Source organism: Peromyscus californicus, unplaced genomic scaffold, assembly GCF_007827085.1.
Source record: "Peromyscus californicus insignis strain IS unplaced genomic scaffold, ASM782708v3 Scaffold_5__1_contigs__length_169319896, whole genome shotgun sequence".
Lineage (NCBI taxonomy): Eukaryota > Metazoa > Chordata > Mammalia > Rodentia > Cricetidae > Peromyscus > Peromyscus californicus.
This window is the reverse complement of record NW_026294573.1, coordinates 49,848,420-49,867,418: the sequence shown is the minus strand read 5'-3', so window position 1 is coordinate 49,867,418 and position 18,999 is coordinate 49,848,420. Positions and strand designations below refer to the sequence as shown.

At 44.5% G+C, this 18,999-nt stretch overlaps 1 protein-coding gene across 1 annotated transcript; it reads left to right on the top strand.

Moving 5' to 3' along the window:
- The first annotated feature begins 1,239 nt into the window (after window positions 1–1,239).
- On the top strand, window positions 1,240–1,918 carry LOC128096985 (PRAME family member 6-like). The gene is made up of 2 exons (XM_052717201.1): window positions 1,240–1,526; window positions 1,657–1,918. Exons 1-2 carry the CDS (start codon window positions 1,240–1,242, stop codon window positions 1,916–1,918), a joined length of 549 nt encoding a protein of 182 aa, XP_052573161.1.
- The last annotated feature ends 17,081 nt before the right edge of the window (window positions 1,919–18,999 follow it).

Below are 18,999 nucleotides of genomic sequence, written 5' to 3'. Positions count from 1 at the left end.
AGGGGAACTTGGTAAGACCCTGTAAAAAATTCAAATTTAAAGGTACAGAGTGGGTGACAGCTCAGACTTGGAGGGCTGAGCTGAGGCATGAGGCTCTTCAGTAGCTGGCTAGCCTGGAGTACATAGGGAGACCTTCTGTCTAAATGAGATAGAAGCCTGGAGTGGAGGTGCTTGCTTTGAATCCCAGCATTATCAGGGAGTGGTAGGCAGATCTCATTAGTTGAAGAACAGCTAGCTGGTCTACACAGCAAGTTTCAGACCAGACAATGCCTCATAGTAAGACCCTGTCTCAAAACAATAACAATAAAACACAAATCTAAGAAACCAAAAAGTAACTGGGAAGCGTTTGCACACACCTTGCATGCCAGCACTTGGGAAGCAGTGCTGGAAGCAGAACACAGTGGATCTCTGAGTTCCAGGTCAGCCTGGTCCACAGAGAGTTCTAGGACAGCCAGGGCTGCACAAAGAAATCCTATTTTCCACTCCCCCCACCTCACATACACACACACACAAACAGGGATATGAAATGCAGTTAGAGCTAACACTAGAGTATGTTTTCTCACATATGTCTTCCCTGACATCGCATGCAACATGCAGGTCCTCTTGGGGACAGTCCCCAGCTTCTCCAGCTGTCCCTAACACTGGTGCTTACCTGTCCTCATTGCTGTTTGAAAGACTTGTTTCACTTCAGTTCCTGTGCTTGTGCTGGACACTGTCCTGGTCTCAGGTTAGTGTCACATTTGCAATTCTCCTGCCTCATCCTCCCAAACACTGAGAGAGGACTCAGTACTTAAAACAAAAGTAACTGCACTCATTTCACAGATTGTTCCAGTCAGGTCCCATTAGTTGAAGACAGAATGAGGAAAGACTTCAGAGGGAACAGTTCATTTTCCTTTGAGGGTCTTTATGGAGAGATGGTTCACCCTAAAAGAATGAAGCTCCACTCTCTCCAGGTTGCCCACTCCCCAGTGGAATAGGATTCAGGGTAGCAGGGGTTGGGGTTGGGCAACCCCATGGCTTTCACATGGATGAATCACAGTCCACCATGCTGCCTGGAGGGACCTGTGGCTCTGAGAGCAGCAGATAGAGTCAAATGGGAAAACCAGGTTTCTACTGTCCACAGTGACTCTGACCCTGAGGTGATTTCTGTAATGGAGGAGCAAAGGCCTTCCTGAGCTTTGCTCTGAAGGATGTCTTTCTGGATGCTTCCACAGAATCTATCTACCTGAACTCCTCAAGATGAGCTTCGAGGCTGTGCCTACACTCCAGCAACTTGCCATGCAAGGGCTGCTGGCAGATGAAGACTTGGCCATCTCTGCTCTGGAGGAATTTCCCACAATGTTGTTCCCACCACTCTTCGAGGAGGCCTTCATTGAGAGAAGAACAAAGGTTGTGAAGGCCATGGTAGTATCTTGGCCCTTCCCCTGCCTCCCTCTTGGGGCGCTGATGTGCCAAGTCAAGGTGGATAACTTCCAGGCTGTGCTGGATGGAGTGGATTGGCTGAATAACCAGAATGTTTGGCCTAGGTGAGTGAGCCTGAGTGTGGAAGGCAAGGCTATGGGTGGAATTCAAAGGGATTGTAATGGAGGGAGGTTGAGATGTGAGATCTATTAGATTATAATTGTCATCTGAACCTCCTTCCTTTCTGACTCATAGGAGGTGTAGACTACAAGTGCTCAGTTTGCTGGATATATACGATGACTTCTGGGAAGGATGTGTTGGAAGAAAGTCTACTTGGTGGACTGAACAAGTAGATCCCACAACAGAGGGAAAGCAGCAGCAATTGAAGGTGGTAGCTGAATACTCCCTCACGTTCCTCGATCTCAACGACTACAATAGTGACTTCATGCTGTGGCTCGGACAGAGAAGAGATACCATGCGGATCTGTTTATTGCAGGGTGCTCCAGAATTGAAATAAGTGAGGCCAGAGAGAGGAGTTGGATCTCTGAGGATGTCTCTGGATGTGCTGGGACTTACGTCCTTGAAAGATCAGTCTGTGTTCTTAAGCCTCTTGACATCTCTCCAGTCCTAAAATAATCAAGACAGAGTCTCATTTTGTGACATGGACAGGCTTGGAACTCATGATGTAGAAACTTCTGGCCCTAAACACATAGATTGGCCAGTTAGAGAACATTGAAATTAAAGAAGCACACAGCCATGGCTGACAAATTATTTGTTTTTCATTTTGATGTTTTAGTTTGTTTGCCCAGAAAAAATAAAGTAACAATACTATTTCTGCCTCTTGATGTGATACGTGTGAGCAGCCATCATATATCATATCCCATTCCTTTTTTGAAATAGGGATTACTCTGTAGTTCTTGAATGGCCTAGAACTCTTCATGCAGACCAGGCTAGCCTCAAACTCACAGAAATACTCCTGCTTCTCCCTTTCAAATGCTGGGATTAAAGGTCTGTGGGACCAAACCAGGCTCAGCTCCCAGTCTTCACTTCATTTCTCTACCCACTGTGCTGAGCTGGTATGCTCTGGACCCACCTCCTTGGCACAGTTCTTGTTTGCTTTGGTTTTTTGAGAAGGGGTTTCTTTGTAGTTCTGGCTGTCTTTCTGCCTGGCCTTGAACTCAGAGATCTGCCTGCCTCTGCCTCCCAATTGCTGGGATTAAAGGCTTGAGCCACCACTGCCTGGCTACACACTTTTGTTTTGAGAACCAGCTTTACATAGTCCATCTGGCCTCTAACTTGATATATAGCCAATGATCTTTAACTTCTGATCCTCATGCCTCAAATCTTGAATTCTCGAACAGCAGGCATATCTCACTTCTAGGCCATGGTCATGGAGTGCTGGAGTGCCCAGCGTTTGTGATTCTAGGCAAGAAAGCTCTCTCCCCTCTTGGCTACATCTCCAGAATTCTTGCATATCATTAATGGATCCAAGCCATCCTCCTGTCTCAACCTTTTGAGTAGCTAACAGAGCAGGACACAGAGCAGCCATCTTGCCTCTTTATTCTAGAACTGATTTCACGATTAGGAAATGTGAGAGAATTCCTTTGTAATATCCTGCTTTAGGACATTTCTTAACTAGTGATGGATGTTGAGGGCCCAGCCCATTGTGGGTAGGGCCACCCCTGGGTTGTTGGTCCTTTGTTCTATATAAATACATGCTGGCAAGCTATGGAGAACAAGCCATAAGCAGCATCCCTCAGTGTTCTCTGCATCAGCTCCTGCCTCCAGGTTCCAGTCAGCCCTTTGAGTTCCTGTCCTGGCTTCCTTCAGTGATGGACTATGATGTGGATGTGTAAGACAAATCCTTTCCTTCCCAGCCTGCTTTTGGTCGTAGTGTTTCATTGCAGCAAGAGAAACCATAAGACAGGTACTTTGATATTGTTAGGAGATTCTCTGTGAGCATGTCCATTGTCAGGAACAGAGTAATCCCAATCTGACTCACACTCAGGACCCTGAGGGCCACATGAATAAAGCTCATCCAGGTGCCTTGGCTCACAACAATAATGCTAGCAGGAGGAAGGCTGACACAGGAGGATTGCTGAGTGTTGGAGTATCACATCAATCTTAGCCACAAGGAAAGACCCTGTCTCAACATAAATCTTAGATTACCAAAGAAAACTCAGGGTTGGGAAGTGTGAAAAGTTTGGGAAACTGTAAAAAGTTATTGTTGTCAGGGTCCCAGGCCCATCCATGGTACTTCACTACAAACTCTGGGTTTTATTGCCTGTTTATTATTTTCATTTTTTTCTAGGTATGACCTCACACTATGGCTCAGACCTACCCGGAACTCATTATGTAGCCAAGGTTGACCTTTAAGTATCAGTAATCCTCTCTCCATGGCACCGTGTGTGAAAGGGTATGTCCAGGACCAAAAGCAAGGCTATTACTCTTAGAGATTTATGGAATCTGATGGATTAGGCCTTTATTGTAGTTTTGGCAGGTGGTGTTGTCTGCATGCTGAGTTTTACAGCCTGAATAGTAATGCCATCATGGATTTGGTTGTGCTAAGGTCTGGGAGCCTCCGAAGTCTGAGGTCCTGCTACATTCCCCGCTGGTCTTCGTGAACGGCTCAATCATGGAGTCATGCTGCTCTAAAGAGGTGTAGTTGGCATAAGTGGATACTAGACATAAAGCAAAGAACAATCAGACTGCAAGCCACAGAACCAGGGAGGCTATATAGCAGGAGGGACCCTAGGATGACTATGGCTTATAAGTTTTGGTTTTACTCAATTAGTGGACAAGCCTCAATGAAACATTTCACTATTAGGATAAGAATTTATGCTGTATCAAGCTGATAATAGAAAAATAAATAAATAAATAAATATGAAAAAAAAAAGAGGTGTAGTTGGTCCTAAGGACCGTTAATTTACTGCACTGATACATAATTGGCCATATAGTTTAAGATTGGGCAGGGGCACTGGTAATCCAATTAGAATGAGAATGAAAGGCCCAAACACTGCCAATATCAGAGTAGCTAGGCAGGGGGACCAAGAGAATAAAAACTGCTATCATTTCTTTCTTTTCATTTATACCTTCATCTTTTTCTTTGAGGTTTTCCCTAACCATGGCAAGATTTTCTCTGATTAATCCATATTAATTAGTATAGAAACAAAGGGTTTTTTCCCAAAGCCATACATAAATATATAGTCCCCTTATCTCAGGAGAATTAAGTCTAACAGTCTTCAATTTTGTAGGATCACTTCTGTGAGGCAATCTAACTGTCGCTTTAATTCTGACATGGAAACTTAATGCCTCTAGTTCCTGATCAAACCGTCTACGAAGATGCATAAAAAAGGTTTCTCAGTTCAGAAAGCATCTGGGAGGCATATATAGTCAAATCATTAGTATGTGCCCACCAAGTAGTCTCATGGGCCCAGCAATATGGCTATTGTCTAGATAAGTTAGCAGGCATGAGAATTAGGGGAAGTGCTTTGGTTAAAGGTTCTGTATATTAGGCAAATTTTAGTCTCTTGTAAGTCTTCTAACATTAATGTTGGCTGCTCGTAGTCACAATGAGTTTAGTCAGTCAATGGGTTGACAGTCTGGTTAGTTCCTATCACTATTTACTACAGGGTCCTGATGTCTAAGCCTAACTAGCAATCCTGACCAATTTCTGGCTGGTAATGATTAACTCTGTCCCCAGGTTCCCTTCCTGTAGCATAGAGTCTGATTCCCCAGGTTCTTCTTGCTTCTCAAAGGCCAGAATCTTTTTTAAAAAGAATTTTTCATGAAGCCTCAGTTTTACAACCCAAGGTTTTGCAGTGGGAGCTCCCTCGATCCTGGCAGCTATGGGGCCCAGCCACAGGGCACGTATAGAACTGTAAACTCTAGGTATTCGTATCTCAAAAGATATACTCCTACATCTTTCTTTCATCCAGTACAATCAGTCATTTAAATTGGGCATCAGCAAGCATTGGTCCAAATGAATATGGGTTACTGGTCTGTGGTCACATTAGCTAATACCTTCCCTGCATCTGTCTTCCTTAGTTCCCAGGCCCAGGCCTGAGGGTGGTGGGAGTTGGACCATAATCCTGTATTTATACCAAACTTAATGTTCAGAGGGAGGGAAAGGGAAAGGGATTGGAAGGGCCTGGGACTTGATAAAACCTTAATTTTAATGGGTCCATAGTCTAGAATACAGTCTATTTGGCAGTGACATTCATGGCCTCTACTCTCTTGACATGGGTATGCTGGATCCATGGTGCAATGTCAGCTACCTTCAAGGCCATGGGAATGGACAGAATCACCTTGAAGGGTCTTTTCCAAGTTATTTCCAGCACACTTGGCTACCCACTTGACCCAGATGGTTTCTCAAGGGAAACTGGTGGTGGATTTTTGGTTGGGTCTCTCAGATAGTCCAATCCACAGCCTGTATGGAGGGCCTGTAACGAGAAAGGAATGGTTAGAGAATTCTGCCGGCTGCTGTTCTCTGAGCCTCGAAAGCCTCTTTCAAACACTATCTCATAGGGGTAAATCTCTCCCTGTATGGGGGCGGGCACAAAGCAAAGGCAGGCAGTCTGTCTACCTTTCCCTGGACCCTAATGAAAGTTTTGTTAGACCTTCTTTTACTGTTTCATTTATTCTTTCTACCTGCCCAGAACTCTGAGATCTATATGAACAATGAAGTTTTCAAATTTCAATTTTCTTTGCTATTAATTGAGGAGTTTTGGCTATGAAAGCCTGGCCATGGTCTGATCCCTTTGCTAGGGGAAAGCCAAGTCAGGTCATGGAGGAGCTTTTAGGCTATTTCAGCAGTTCTGGTCCAGGTGGGGAATGAACTCTTCTACCCAGAGTAGGTATCTAAAACCAACCAAGTACTTTTGTTCTTCTTGGCCAGGGTGATCTCAGTGAAGTCAGTTTTCCCAGTCTGCAGGGCTGTTAGTCTGTCATTTGGACCACTTCCTAGGTAAGGGCTCTCTGTTTGGGATTTACTTGAGCACAAATCTGGCATCTGCCTGAGGTATCCCATGCTAGGCATTCAGTCTAGGTATAAAATACCTTAACCTGAGCAACTGTCAGAAATTTTTGTGGACCCCAGATGAGTAGGCTGGTGAAATTGTTTCTGGGAGAAAGAGCTTTCTCTCTGGTGTCCTCCATCAACCTGTGTGTGTGTGTGTGTGTGTGTGTGTGTGTGTGTGTGTGTGTGTGTGTGTGTGTGTGTGTGAGTGAGCTGTCCATTTCTTCTTTTCCATCGAGTCTCAGGCAGCCCAAGTTGGTGTATGCCATCAGAATATCAATAAGCCCTACTGGTCTTCGGGCCATTTATCAGACTGCCAGGTCAGTAGCCCAGCAGTGGAGGACAGTAATTCACACGGGAAGCTAAATACACTCTAAGAGGACCAAGATCTGTCTTTATTTTTAATGTCCTTTCCCACAGTGGTGAGAAGCCCGCTTTCTCTATCAATCAAATGGAGGACATACTTGGTAGTAACAGCATAGTGACTGTCTGTAGTGATGTACTTTAACCCACTTGAGTCAGATCGATCAGTTCTGCTCTCTGGATGGAGGGACTTGGCTTCTTTCCAGTTAGAGTAACTACTGAAGTTTCTTCCATGTACCTGGTTTCATCTTTCATCTCAGGACAGTCGTGGATGAGCACCTGTTGGTTGCTATTGGGCAAGAGGGTAGCAGGGTTGATGGTAGTGGGTTTCTCAAAACAGGTCTCAAGGGTAGCCCTGAGTAAGGCCCGGTACTGGGTCATGTAGGAAGTAGACAGCCAGTGTTTTAGTGTTCCTCGGAAGAGGGCCTCAGTGGCTTCGGGTGCTTTAGGTTATAAGATCCTGAGTCAGATTAAAATTGCTTTTTGTTTGTTTGTTTTTCATTACACTTGCAGTAGCCCCCACAGCTCTTACACAGGTGGGCCCTTCTGTGGCTACAGGGTCCAATTGTTTGGACAAGTGTGTCATAGGGCATTTCTATGACCCCAAAGTTCAGGGTCAACACTGGTGCTGGTGCCAAAGTCAGAGTTGAAATATTTTTTTTTTTTTTTTTTAGTTTTTCAAGATAGGGTTTACTCTGTGTACCTTTGCACCTTTCCTGGAACTCATTCTGTAGCCCAGGCTGGCCTTGAACTCACAGAGATCCACCTGCCTCTGCCTCCCGAGTGCTGGGATTAAAGCCATGTACCACCACCCCCCGGGCTAAAGTCTAAATCATTTTAAAGACTCAAATGCTTTTTGTTTTGTCTCAGTCCAGATTAGGTTCTCAGTGTCCCCTTTGTGCTGATGTAAAGGGTTTTGCTGTTTCCATAAACTGTGGTTTCCAGAGGCAGCCACACTCAGCTGCATCCAGGAGCTCTCGAACCTGTCTCAGTCTCTGGAGTTGGGATCTGAGGATGGCAGCAATCCCCCTCTCAGACGGGCTCCTTTTGCTCCCTTCAGCTGGTAGCCAAGACAGGTAGCCTCTGATGTGCAAAGCTGGGCTTTCTTAGCTGACATTCTGTAGCCCAAGGTCTGTATCTCTCTCTCTTTTTTGTTTTTGTTTGTTTTTCGAGACAGGGTTTCTCTGTGTAGCTTTGCGCCTTTCCTGGAACTCACTCGGTAGTCCAGGCTGGCCTCGAACTCACAGAGATCCGCTTGGTTCTGCCTCCTGAGTTCTGGGATTAAAGGCGTGCGCCACCACCGCCCGGCATGGTCTGTATCTCTTGCAGCAGTCTCTCAGTAGCCTTTTTATAATCCGTTTTCTCAAAAAACGTCTGATAAAAGGGCAGGAGATGGACATTTAGTGTCCCATCAAACAGGGTTTGAGAATTTTTATATCTTTGGGACAATGTGGTCCATAAAAGTTCCCCACTATAACCTCCCTCTGGGTCTGTCCATTTAAAAGCAAAGATGGGTTGACACCCTTCTGCTAACAGGAGGCTAAAGAATGCATCTTTCAGGTCCAAGACAGTGTATACCTGTTTCTCCAGAAAAATGAGACTCATGAGAATCAGAGGTTTCTTCACAGGCAAGAGAGGCTTGTTCCAGGGTGAGTGGTGGGACACCAGTATACCTGTTTCTCCAAGGCAGGCAGTATGGACTGCAATCTCCCTGTTTGTTTCTGGGGTCACTGAGTATTTTTAACATTGATAGAGTAACTGAGCTGGTTAATTGAACAGTCAAGCTGAGAGATCGTCCAACTGTATCTTTTGATTGGAGGCAGAACTTTCAGTTAGGAGATATTCTTCTGACAGAGGGTAAGACACCAATATTTCACTGCGTATCTGTTAGTCTACCTGCATCTCATCATCAGAGAAGGTGACAACAGTTTTTCAGTTTATGCAAAAGGTCTTGTCCCCATCAGTTCTCTATTAAACACCTTTTGACCTACCTTCAGTAATTGGAACCTACTTAGACCTTTAAATTTTTCTAACTTTTTTTCTAATATCTGGGGCTGACTAGGAGGACAAAAGAAATCTTTTCCCTTTTTTGTGTTTTTTCGAGACAGGGTTTCTTGTCGTTGGGAGTCAGGGTCATGCACGTTGGGAGGTGTGAGTGAAAAAGCATTCAGTTGGCTGTCATTGTGGAGATCTCAGGTTTCTGTTCCTTGAGGGAGCTTAGAAAATAGGTTGCTAGGAGAAAAAAAGAAAAAGGAGATCATTATCATTGGCCTCATGTGTAGCTTGAGTTTTCCTGCCTGGCCCACAGTCAGGGCAAATCTCTCTCACCTGACAGTCCCACAGTCACTCAGACCCGACCAAGCAAACACAGAGACTTATATTGTTTACAAACTGTGTGGCCGTGGCAGGCTTCTTGCTAACTGTTCTTACAGCTTAAATTAATCCATTTCCATTAATGTATACCTTGCTACATGGCTCGTGGCTTACCTGCATCTTCACATGCTGTTTGTCATCGTGGCGGCTGGCAGTGTCTCTCTCTCAGCCTTCCACTTCCCAGCTTTAGTCTCCTCCTTGTCCCGCCTATACTTCCTGCCTAGCCAATGGCCAATCAGTGTTTTATTTATTGACCAATCAGCAACACATTTGCCATACAGACCATCCCACAGCACTTCCCCTCTTTTTTTTTTTTCAAAAAGGAAGGTTTTAACCTTAACAAAGTAAAATTACATATAATTTGAGGATTTGGGCGTAGCTTCTCTTACTACTTCCTGCTGGAGGGGGGCGCTGTATCTTATGGGGACATAAAGAAAATTTTAGGATTATGGAATAGTCCATGAGGGTGTATCGTTTGAGCCAGTTGCCTTGAAACCATTCTGGATGTTGGATCATCTGGGCCTTGGTGTCATCGGAGACCTTTCAGGGGGTCTTGGCTGGTCAAACCCGATGTATCTTAATCTGGAACAAATCCATAGCCTCTGGCTTTCTGTGGGAACAAAAGCAGAGTCTCCTTTCCAAAGCAACATATCATTATATCCAAATTTTGAAGTCAAGGTACCTTTAAAATATACATTTTGGCATAACTCAGCAGCTTTTACAATCAAATGTTTTTCTGCAGTTAAAAATCCCAAAGACAACACAATCCAGATTCTCTGTGTAATATTCATCTTTATGTGGCTTATTTTCTATATTAATTTTACTGTCTCTTTAAAGACTTTATTTTGTAAAACTATGTATTTGTTTATATAACTGTATATATCACCTTTTTTGTCTCTTTTAAGCCTACATATATTTTACACACATTGTAAACTATTACATCTGAATCTGTCTTATTGTGAATCTATTGCTTTAAATAGCAGCAGCTGTGGCTGCTGGCTCTGCCCATCTCAGCTTCCCAACATGGCTACGTTTACCACCAGCTCTGGGAGCTATCGTGGGTCTCTATGCTTTTATCCAAGCAGCGTGTAGCCCAGAAACCTCTTTTTTGTACTAGCAAAGGCTAAATCCACCACGCAGCTTAATGTGCCACTTGCAGAGGCCTCATTCCCGCCATAGGGCAGGTCGAGCGCACACGCTAGGAACCCGCCAGTAGCTCAAACCGGCAGCTGCCGCTCATTTGAGAGAGACAATTAGGAATTGTTTTTAGCTCCGTTTTAGAATCTTTTTTCTCAGTTTTTAGGTGGAAACTCTTGCCCCATGTTGGGCGCCAGATATTGGTGAAATTATTAAGGCCATTCCACGTAGTTAAAAGGAGATTTATTTAATGGCGTAACTTACAAATTAAGGGATAGGTAGGTCGCGGGGTCTGGGGAAAGTGTATCGCAGTCCAGCGGTGTTCTCTGGAGCTCTGCTTGGGCCACCTCCACCATCCAGGGTCCCGCCACCGAGCACGCGCTCCCTGATCCAGATCTCGGGTCCCCAGGTGCCTCCCTTGACCCCGCCTTGTAGGCGTGACAGTTGCCAAAGTCTCAATGGGGGTTGGAACTTCCAGATCAAAGCTGGAATGGCTACCCACTACACTCATGAGCAGGACTAGCCATGGGAAGAGTGACAACTGCTAGAGAGAATGAAACAGAGAAGTGCCCTGGTTGTACAGAAGAGGCAAGGGTGAATGAGTGAGACACAAGAGCAGATATGCCCCTTTATTGGAACATCTTGGAAAACCAGGTTCTGGTTGCTGGGTAGATACCTGTTTGAGCCTGGAGAGGTGGTACCAGAAGAGAATTGAGGGATAATGTATTCTTTAGGAATACATGAGCCATCACATCTGCTGTTTCTTTGGAGGTGGGGTTGCATCAATCCTAGTTGGTATCCTTGGTTTGTGGCTGGCATCCTTGGAGCTGGTGCAGGGACTGGAATATCTGGAGGACACTCTGTAGGTTGGTCTTGGCCCAGGTAGGATTGAAACTGCAAAATATGCTCAAAAATGGATGGGGTCAAAATGGGTTCTGGAGACTGCTAGTTTTCATCAAACCAGATTTCTTGATACAATAGCAGAACTTTTCCCAGGAGCCTGCAGGTATCTGTCAGACAGCTGGAACAGATTTACATCTTGGTGTCATAGCAAAACAGTTAAAAATCCATTGAAATTTAAGGACTCTTAATAACTGTTTGCAGTCAGTGCTGTATCAGTTTATCAAGACTGCATTTATCAATATTAAAACTTCAAACCTCTGAAGTTATGTCTGTAACCAGTCTGTCCTGTACCATGAAGTCTGTGAATGAGGCATAACTGTCTGTATTTTTAACAGGAAACTTATTAATGAGCTATCAGGGTGCTTGTAGTCTTGGGATTTGGACTGTTAAACTGGTACCTATTCATCAAACACCATCAGATCTGGGAAGGATAAATTTAAGAAGACATGACACAGCTTCCCAGCTACTTAGGGCAGCAATCCCAAGTCTCTCCATGGTTACTGGGGGACAGAAGCCCCAAAGGCATCACTTGTTCAGCTGCTAAGCCCATAAGATCTGACAGATTTTTTTGTAGGAATTTGGGGAGAGTGACCCACCTTGACTTTGCAGCATGGGGCAATCGATCCTCTGTTGTTCCATGTATTCACAGTCTGGGCAGGTTCTCAGCTTCTCGCTGCATGGCCGGCCTTGCCATAAGCTTCCAGGTGGAAGTTCTTCTCTGGCCGTCCATCTTCTTGGAGAAAATACAGGATGCTGCCAGGAGCTGACATGTCTTTGTATCATAAAAAAAGCCTTTTATATTAAATGCCATATTCTCAGATCTCTAAAGGTGTTTGAGAACCAGGGGGAAACAAAATTGGTTAGGTATATATAAATTAACTAAGAGCATATGCTGTGGATATTGTTCTGTATAAATAAAACACTGATTGGCCAGTGGCCAGGCAGGAAGTATAGGCGGGACAAGGAGAGAGGAGAATTCTGGGAAGCGGAAGGCTGAGGGAGACACTGCCAGCCACCGCCATGACAAGCAGCATGTGAAGATGCTGGTAAGCCACAAGCCACGTGCCAAGGTATAGATTTGTAGAAATGGACTAAATTAAAATATAAGAACAGTTAGCAAGAAGCCTGAGCCATTAGGCCAAACAGTTTAAATAATATAAGCATCTGTGTGTTTATTTTATAAGTGGGCTGTCGGACTGCCAGAGCTTGGTGGGACCTGGAGAGAAGCTCTCCAGCTACAAGCATATATAAATTAAATCTGGACATACAATTTTCCCAATCAGTTACAGCTTACCAATGGTAGCAAAGACAAGGAGGCTAGACACATATTCTTGTACTATCATTTTTAAGGCCCTGTAGTTCTGATCTTTGAGTATAGCCAGATAATAATCCTGAATGATTCATATAGAAAAAATAATTTCGTAAAATTATATAATACCTCTTGTTTTGTATAAAGAAGGTCAAGTGTCTTATCTTATTGCAGAATCATTTTAGCTAATAAATCTATTAATTGACAACTCTGGGCCCAGTTTTTTTAGGATATCAATGGGCATTATGGGTAGACATTTCATCTCCCTAGACCAGGGAGTTTTTTCTTTGACTTAGTACTTTATCCTCTTTTTTTCTTGGTGGGGGGAGGCAGAAGCAATGCTCTTCTATAGCTGCTTCAAGCTGAAATGGTGCACAGGTAGTCAGAGCCTAGGGAAGCTGAGAGGCTGGCCAGTCAAAGGTTAGGAGGGAACCCAGGCAGTGGGGTATTTATCAGAAGTCCTAGTCATATGACCTAGCTGTAGAGACAGGGAACATTTACGTTTGGCTGGACTGGTCCACATCACATCAGCCTTCAGCAAATCTAGAGCTTGTGGTCATTTGGAGCAGATTGCAGTCAGTAATTGATGCTTGGATGTGTCTGCCAGCCAAGTGGAAACATGTTGATGAAGATAGACTAGAGACAAAGTTAAAATTTATGAACTTACTTGGAATCTTCAGGCCCACAGCCTTAGGAATTGGGAAGGGGAGACCAGGAGAGAGAAAATGCCATCCTCAGGAATAGACAGGTGTGGAAAACTCATTTATCTAGAGTTCTTTTGACCTCTGTGAAATGGGTCCAAGTTTTATAATTTCTTCTGTTCCTCTGAAGCTTATATGAATTTTTATTTTATAAAAGGACATAAAAGTCTTAGATATATTTATATTATCCATCAGTATTGAAAACTAAACCACAGAAAAGCAGGTAATGGGTATATAGGCTCATACCTTTGAGTCCTAGCAAAATTACAGACTTGGGTTAAAAGATAAGTATGTTTTTGTTTAGAGCGAGTCAGGTACAGATTGGACAGGGATGTTTTTGGCCTGATGAGAAGTTTAAGTTTATATTTAGAAAACAACCAAGGAAAATGTAAAATCTTGAGCTTGTGACCCAAACAGTATTAGAATTCTATTAATGTTAAAATCTGAACTTTTGAAATCTTAATATAACAATATCATAGAAGAAGGTGAAAGTAATCTGAAGCATTTAAATAATCTGTTTGAAAAGTAATCTGAAGCATTTAAATCTCTCAAATGTCTTCCTGCAATATCAAAAATAAAGTATCCTCTTTTAAGAGGGAGAAATTATGGCACAACCATAAGCAAACCATTATCATCTGGGTGACCCTTAAATTATAAAGTTTAGCTGACAGAGCAAGCTATATTTTTGTGTATGAAAGCATTGAGGTACAGCTTTAATATCTTATTAACAGACTTTTAATTATATCTAATGAAATAAATTTATAAATCTTAAGGTAAGGGAGAACCAGTGTGTACTGAGCAGGTCGAAGCTTGCCTCTTCATCTCCGACTTGCACATTATAGCAAATTTGTTATAAGTGTAAGAGGAAGTATCAGAAAGCAGGCCTGGTATGGATGGCAAAAAGCAGATCTGCCACATTGGGCCACAGACTTGGGAGAGGCAGGCACTGAACACGTCAAAGATGGTGGCAAAGGCCAAATGAACTGTCTGTCTTTGAACTAGGCCAACATGGTGCCCCTGACCACATGATTGCCCTTATCAAATATGGCGCAGACCACATGGTCATGTGGGGTTTTTTTTTTAAAGGCAAATTGAACAGATAAGGAACAGAGAAACTCAAGTGTTTAAAAATCAGGCAGAAAGTCGGGCAGTGGTGGCACACGTCTTTAATCCCAGCACTGGGAGGCAGAGGCAGGAGGATCTCTGTGAGTTCGAGGCCAGCCAGGACTACCAAGTGAGTTCTAGAAAAGGTGCAAAGCTACACAGAGAAACCCTGTCTCGGAAAAAAAAAATAAATAAAAGGGGGTTGGGGATTTAGCTCAGTGGTAGAGCGCTTGCCTAGCAAGCACAAGGTCCTGGGTTCAGTCGTCAGCTCCAGAAAAAAAAAAGAAAAAGAAAAAAAAATCAGGCAGAAAAATAGTCAAGTGGCCAGACATTTCTGTGGCTCATCTGCCATCCCTTTTGCTTGGCAGCTAGAGGGGTCTGGGATACCCCAAACACACCAATTCCTGGCCCGCCTGTTGGCCTGGGGCAGGGCTCAGTGTTGCACATATCATCCACCAGAAAAGCCCCGGCTTGAGTGCGCCCCCACCCCACAAGTTCCAACAGCAAGTCAGGCATTCCCAGACACAGCACCTCAGCCCAACACATCCCTGGTTGTTGCTGGAATCTAATGGCTCCCTTGGGGAGGGGGTGAGAAAGCACAGTGTCAAAGACACAGACACCGAGAGTTAGTTAAAGACAAACTCCTTGATTCAATAACAGAAAAGGCCTTACATATCCTCCTCCCAGCACCTAAGCTGTGTGTCAATCTGATGGCAATGCATAGCTGTCCCTCATTGGCTGGGCATGATCAGGAACTATGACAGCTCTTGTTCCTAGGCCCTTATGCAGACTTCAGGTTGGCTCATAAGGAAGTACGTTATGTGCATGCTTTGGCAACTGGTTGGGGCCAATTTCCTCAACCCTAAGGGCCTGTCCTACTACATATCAACCCTTTTATTTTATTACATGAGTACTCAGCAGGAGTTGGAGTTCTTTGCTCTGGCCTTGTTGAACCCACCTCAGGGGGCCTCAGCAACTGGACTATGTCTATTTTAGGTTGGCTTGCCAAACAAACTCTTACCTGTCTTTGACTACCAACCCTCAAAGAGAGTCCATTCCTGGAGAGTCACCCTGGGTGGAGAGTGTCAGACAGTACCCTTTTGAATTTCAGAAAGAAAGGCGTGCATAACCTCCTGTAGAGGGCTATGAGGTGGATGTCTAAGAGCCATTAACACCTGTAGAGTCACCTTAGCGGCCGTTTGTTGTTGCCAGATGTGCTGCAGGACACACTGAAAAAGGAGAAAGAAGGGGGCTGGAGAGATAGCTCAGCAGTTAAGAGCACTGGCTGTTCTCCCAGAGGTCCTGAGTTCAATTCCCAGCAACCAGATGTAGGTCACAATAGGCTCTTAGCCTGTGACAGCCAACCTCTGTGAGCACTGATGGAGCTCTAAGTTCTATGGACCTCCACACTTTTCTGTTTTTGTTTTTTGTTTTTTGTTTTTCAAGATAGGGTTTCTCCGTGTAGCTTTGCGCCTTTCCTGGAACTCACTTGGTAGCCCAGGCTGGCCTTGAACTCACAGAGATCCGCCTGGCTCTGCCTCCCGAGTGCTGGGATTAAAGGCATACGCCACCACCGCCCAGGAAAACCTCCACACTTTTCTAGACTGTGTTAATAATCCTGGTCTTGTGCTCAAATGACACTCTGCTCACAATCACATCACTTCCCAAGGGATGGGTCTGTCCAGAGTGTGATTTCAAGTGTCCTTCACAGATAGTACAGTATATGAGTTAGCAGGCATTAATCACAACGATGTGTGAGAACAGGAAGATTTATTTGTTTAATGAACAACAGTGAAAATACAGAGTAATTAAAACCATCTTATTGCTACCTGATCCAATGAAAGGGAGTAAAATAGCTGGCTTGGCTACTCTCTTAGCAAATCAAGACAAAGCTCACAACTAAACAGTTAACAACCAGGTCTCAGGTAAGTCACTTCTCTAGGAAAGGACATTTTCTTCAGCCATCTTCAGTGTGTGCTCAGCACCTCCTATCTGAGTATTGTGGGATGGAATCTCCTGAGTTTCTCCAAAACCATGTTCATAGGAGAGCGGGTCAATATTGCTCAGTTCAGTTTGACAGTTCTGTACCAATACAAGCAGGCAAACAATGGGATGTAAAGAGGGGAAGACAATGTCATAAATCTTCAAAGCATTTTGATGCTGGCAAGTGTTGGACCATAATGTCCTTGATCATACTTAATGAGTTCACAAGACAGCTGGACTGTGAACCTAAAACTTAGTTTACTGACTGAATAGGGTACAGATAACAGCATTCAGGTTCTTATCTGACCATAAATCTACAGCTATCACATTCTGGGAAGCCAGTGGTGAACCTGTTTTGACAGAGGTACATTTAGATATGCAAAACTGCCTTTCTGATTCCACAGGACAACTATGGCATTGGTCCCATTCTACTTCAAGTCAAGTTAGTCCCTGTGGTATAGATCCACTGAACACTATTTGGTTCCCAATGAATCACACAGTGTCTGAAACCATGTGTTCTGGGACCTCATGATGAAAGACCCTCCCCCTAGACTTTCGTTTCTCAGTATCCAGAAGCAGCCTTTTCCTATTTAATCCCCAAACCAATAAAGTGTGCTCTCCGTCTCATAAACACAGCACATACGGCATTCATGGCAGATGCCTGTAGTAAAGGCTACTATGTTGGGCTGCCTTTGGGCAGTGACTATATCCCGGAGTTCAGGGCATACTTGGGTAAAATTCTCCACTAGGATATAACCCTGGTGATCATAGCACTCTAGAGGGGCGGGGTAGAGCTCTAGAATCAACTTGCTTAGATTGGCCATGCTTTGCAGAAGGTCCTTCAGTACAGCTATGGAGATTTCATTTTCATAGAAACAGACCCTGGTGAGCTGGGTGCACTGACTCAGGGCAGGCAAGAGGGCACTGAGCTGAGAGTCCTTCATCTTGCAGTTCATTAAATCCAGGATCTGCAGTGTGCCTGCTACATTCTCCAGGAGAACTCGGAGATGTGTGGGACATATCTTGGATAACGGTACACCATTGAGGTTCAGGTGTTTGAGGTGACAAGTGTTTCAGGTCTGACTGTGAGAGCTGACAAAGAGTGATGCAGAAGGACTCCAAAGGGGGTCTTCAGGCTTCTAGGGAAAGAACAGGAAATTAGTTCTGGCTAATGAAGGACATTAGTAAGGTTGACGCTGAGACAGAAGGGATCACATATGTAAAGTCAGTCTAGCCTTATGCTGAAGGTCAACACTTGGGATACAACCTGTTGGTTCCTGCTCATTTAATTGTCTCCTGAGACATATACATAAGGTGGGACAGTCTCAGACCACAGATCTGTAGCTCCCTGTCCTCACTCTGTCAAACAGAACTAAACTTTGCAACAACAGGCTGGGAGGTCATACCCAGAGAGGACCATCACAAAAAGGTTCTGGAAACATCTCAGTATGTGTCCTGCATAGCTCATCACTGTCCCTCCTCTCAATCACATCCTCTATGCCTGATTTCAGTGCTCCACCTTTGAAACTGATGGTCCTCCACCCCATAATCACCTATTTCCACTTTCTAAGTCTCAACCTGTGCTCATATTATCCTTCTCTCTGTTCGAGGCTGACAGAGGATCCAACACAAGCTGGTCCCTGTTCACAGAGATGTGAGTACAGAGTTCCTTAGGATCTTGTGCAGGTGTGAGTTGTCCACACCTCAGGTGCTGGTAATCTGTCGAGTTCCCTCCCATTAGTGTAGCCAGGATCTCAAGGAGGAATATCCAGAGCACACTCACTGGGTCTGACCCACCACAATGACCATCAAGCAGGGGACCATTAGTTTCTTTCTTTTTTTTTTTCATTTTCTTTTTTTTGGGGGAGGAGAGGATGTTTCAAGTAGTTTCTATTTCTTATAGACAAACTGAAGAAATAATTCTATGACACAACGGTCTTTTATTTCTGCCTGGCTGTATAGACAAAAAGAAGCTGAATGGGTTGCGTCAGGGAAGGACACACCAAATACAGACATCTGTCACCACTGCAGAGTTCAGATGCAGTTGACAGAGCCCGCCTAGTTGGAGCAGGCCTTTGATGCCAGCATTCCCAAGGCAGTAGCAGGCAGATCTCAGAGTTCAAGGTCAATCTGTACTACAAAGGGAGTTCCAGAACAGCCAGGGTTACACACACACACACACAAAAAAAACCCAGCCAAACCCTGTCTGGAAAAACAACAACACAGATCCTGTTCTCAGGTTGACCTCCATTTGCCCAACTACCAGAGGCCTTTATTTGAAGGTGGCTAGCCAGAGGGTAAGAGCTTTGAAGAACAAGGCCCCACAGATGTGTGGTTTACTTGGTCTTGGTGGGCTTGGTGGTCCACGTTAGCAAGCTCAGCATGCAGGATGACCAGACTGGAGGATACAGAGTTCAGGGCCAGCCTGGGCTACATGAAGCTATTTATAGAAAAAAGAAGTTGGGTAGTGGTGGAGCATGCTTTTAATACCAGCTCTGGAGAGTCAGAGGCAGGCAGATCTCTGTGAGTTCGAGGCCAGCCTGGTCTACAGTGTAAGTTCCAGGACAGGTTCCCAAGCTACACAGAGAAACTCAGTTTTGAAAAATCAAACAAGGCCAAGTGGTGGTGGCTCATGCCTTTAATCCCAGCACTTGGGAGGCAGAGGCAGGTGGATCTCTGTGAGTTCGAGGCCAACCTGGACTAAAGAG

Coding starts and splice junctions, on each gene's coding strand:
- LOC128096985 (XM_052717201.1), top strand. CDS start 1,240: ATGAGCTTCGAGGCTGTGCCTACACTCCAGCAACTTGCCATGCAAGGG. Junction 1,527..1,656: donor AACCAGAATGTTTGGCCTAG/GTGAGTGAGCCT, acceptor TCTGACTCATAG/GAGGTGTAGACTACAAGTGC.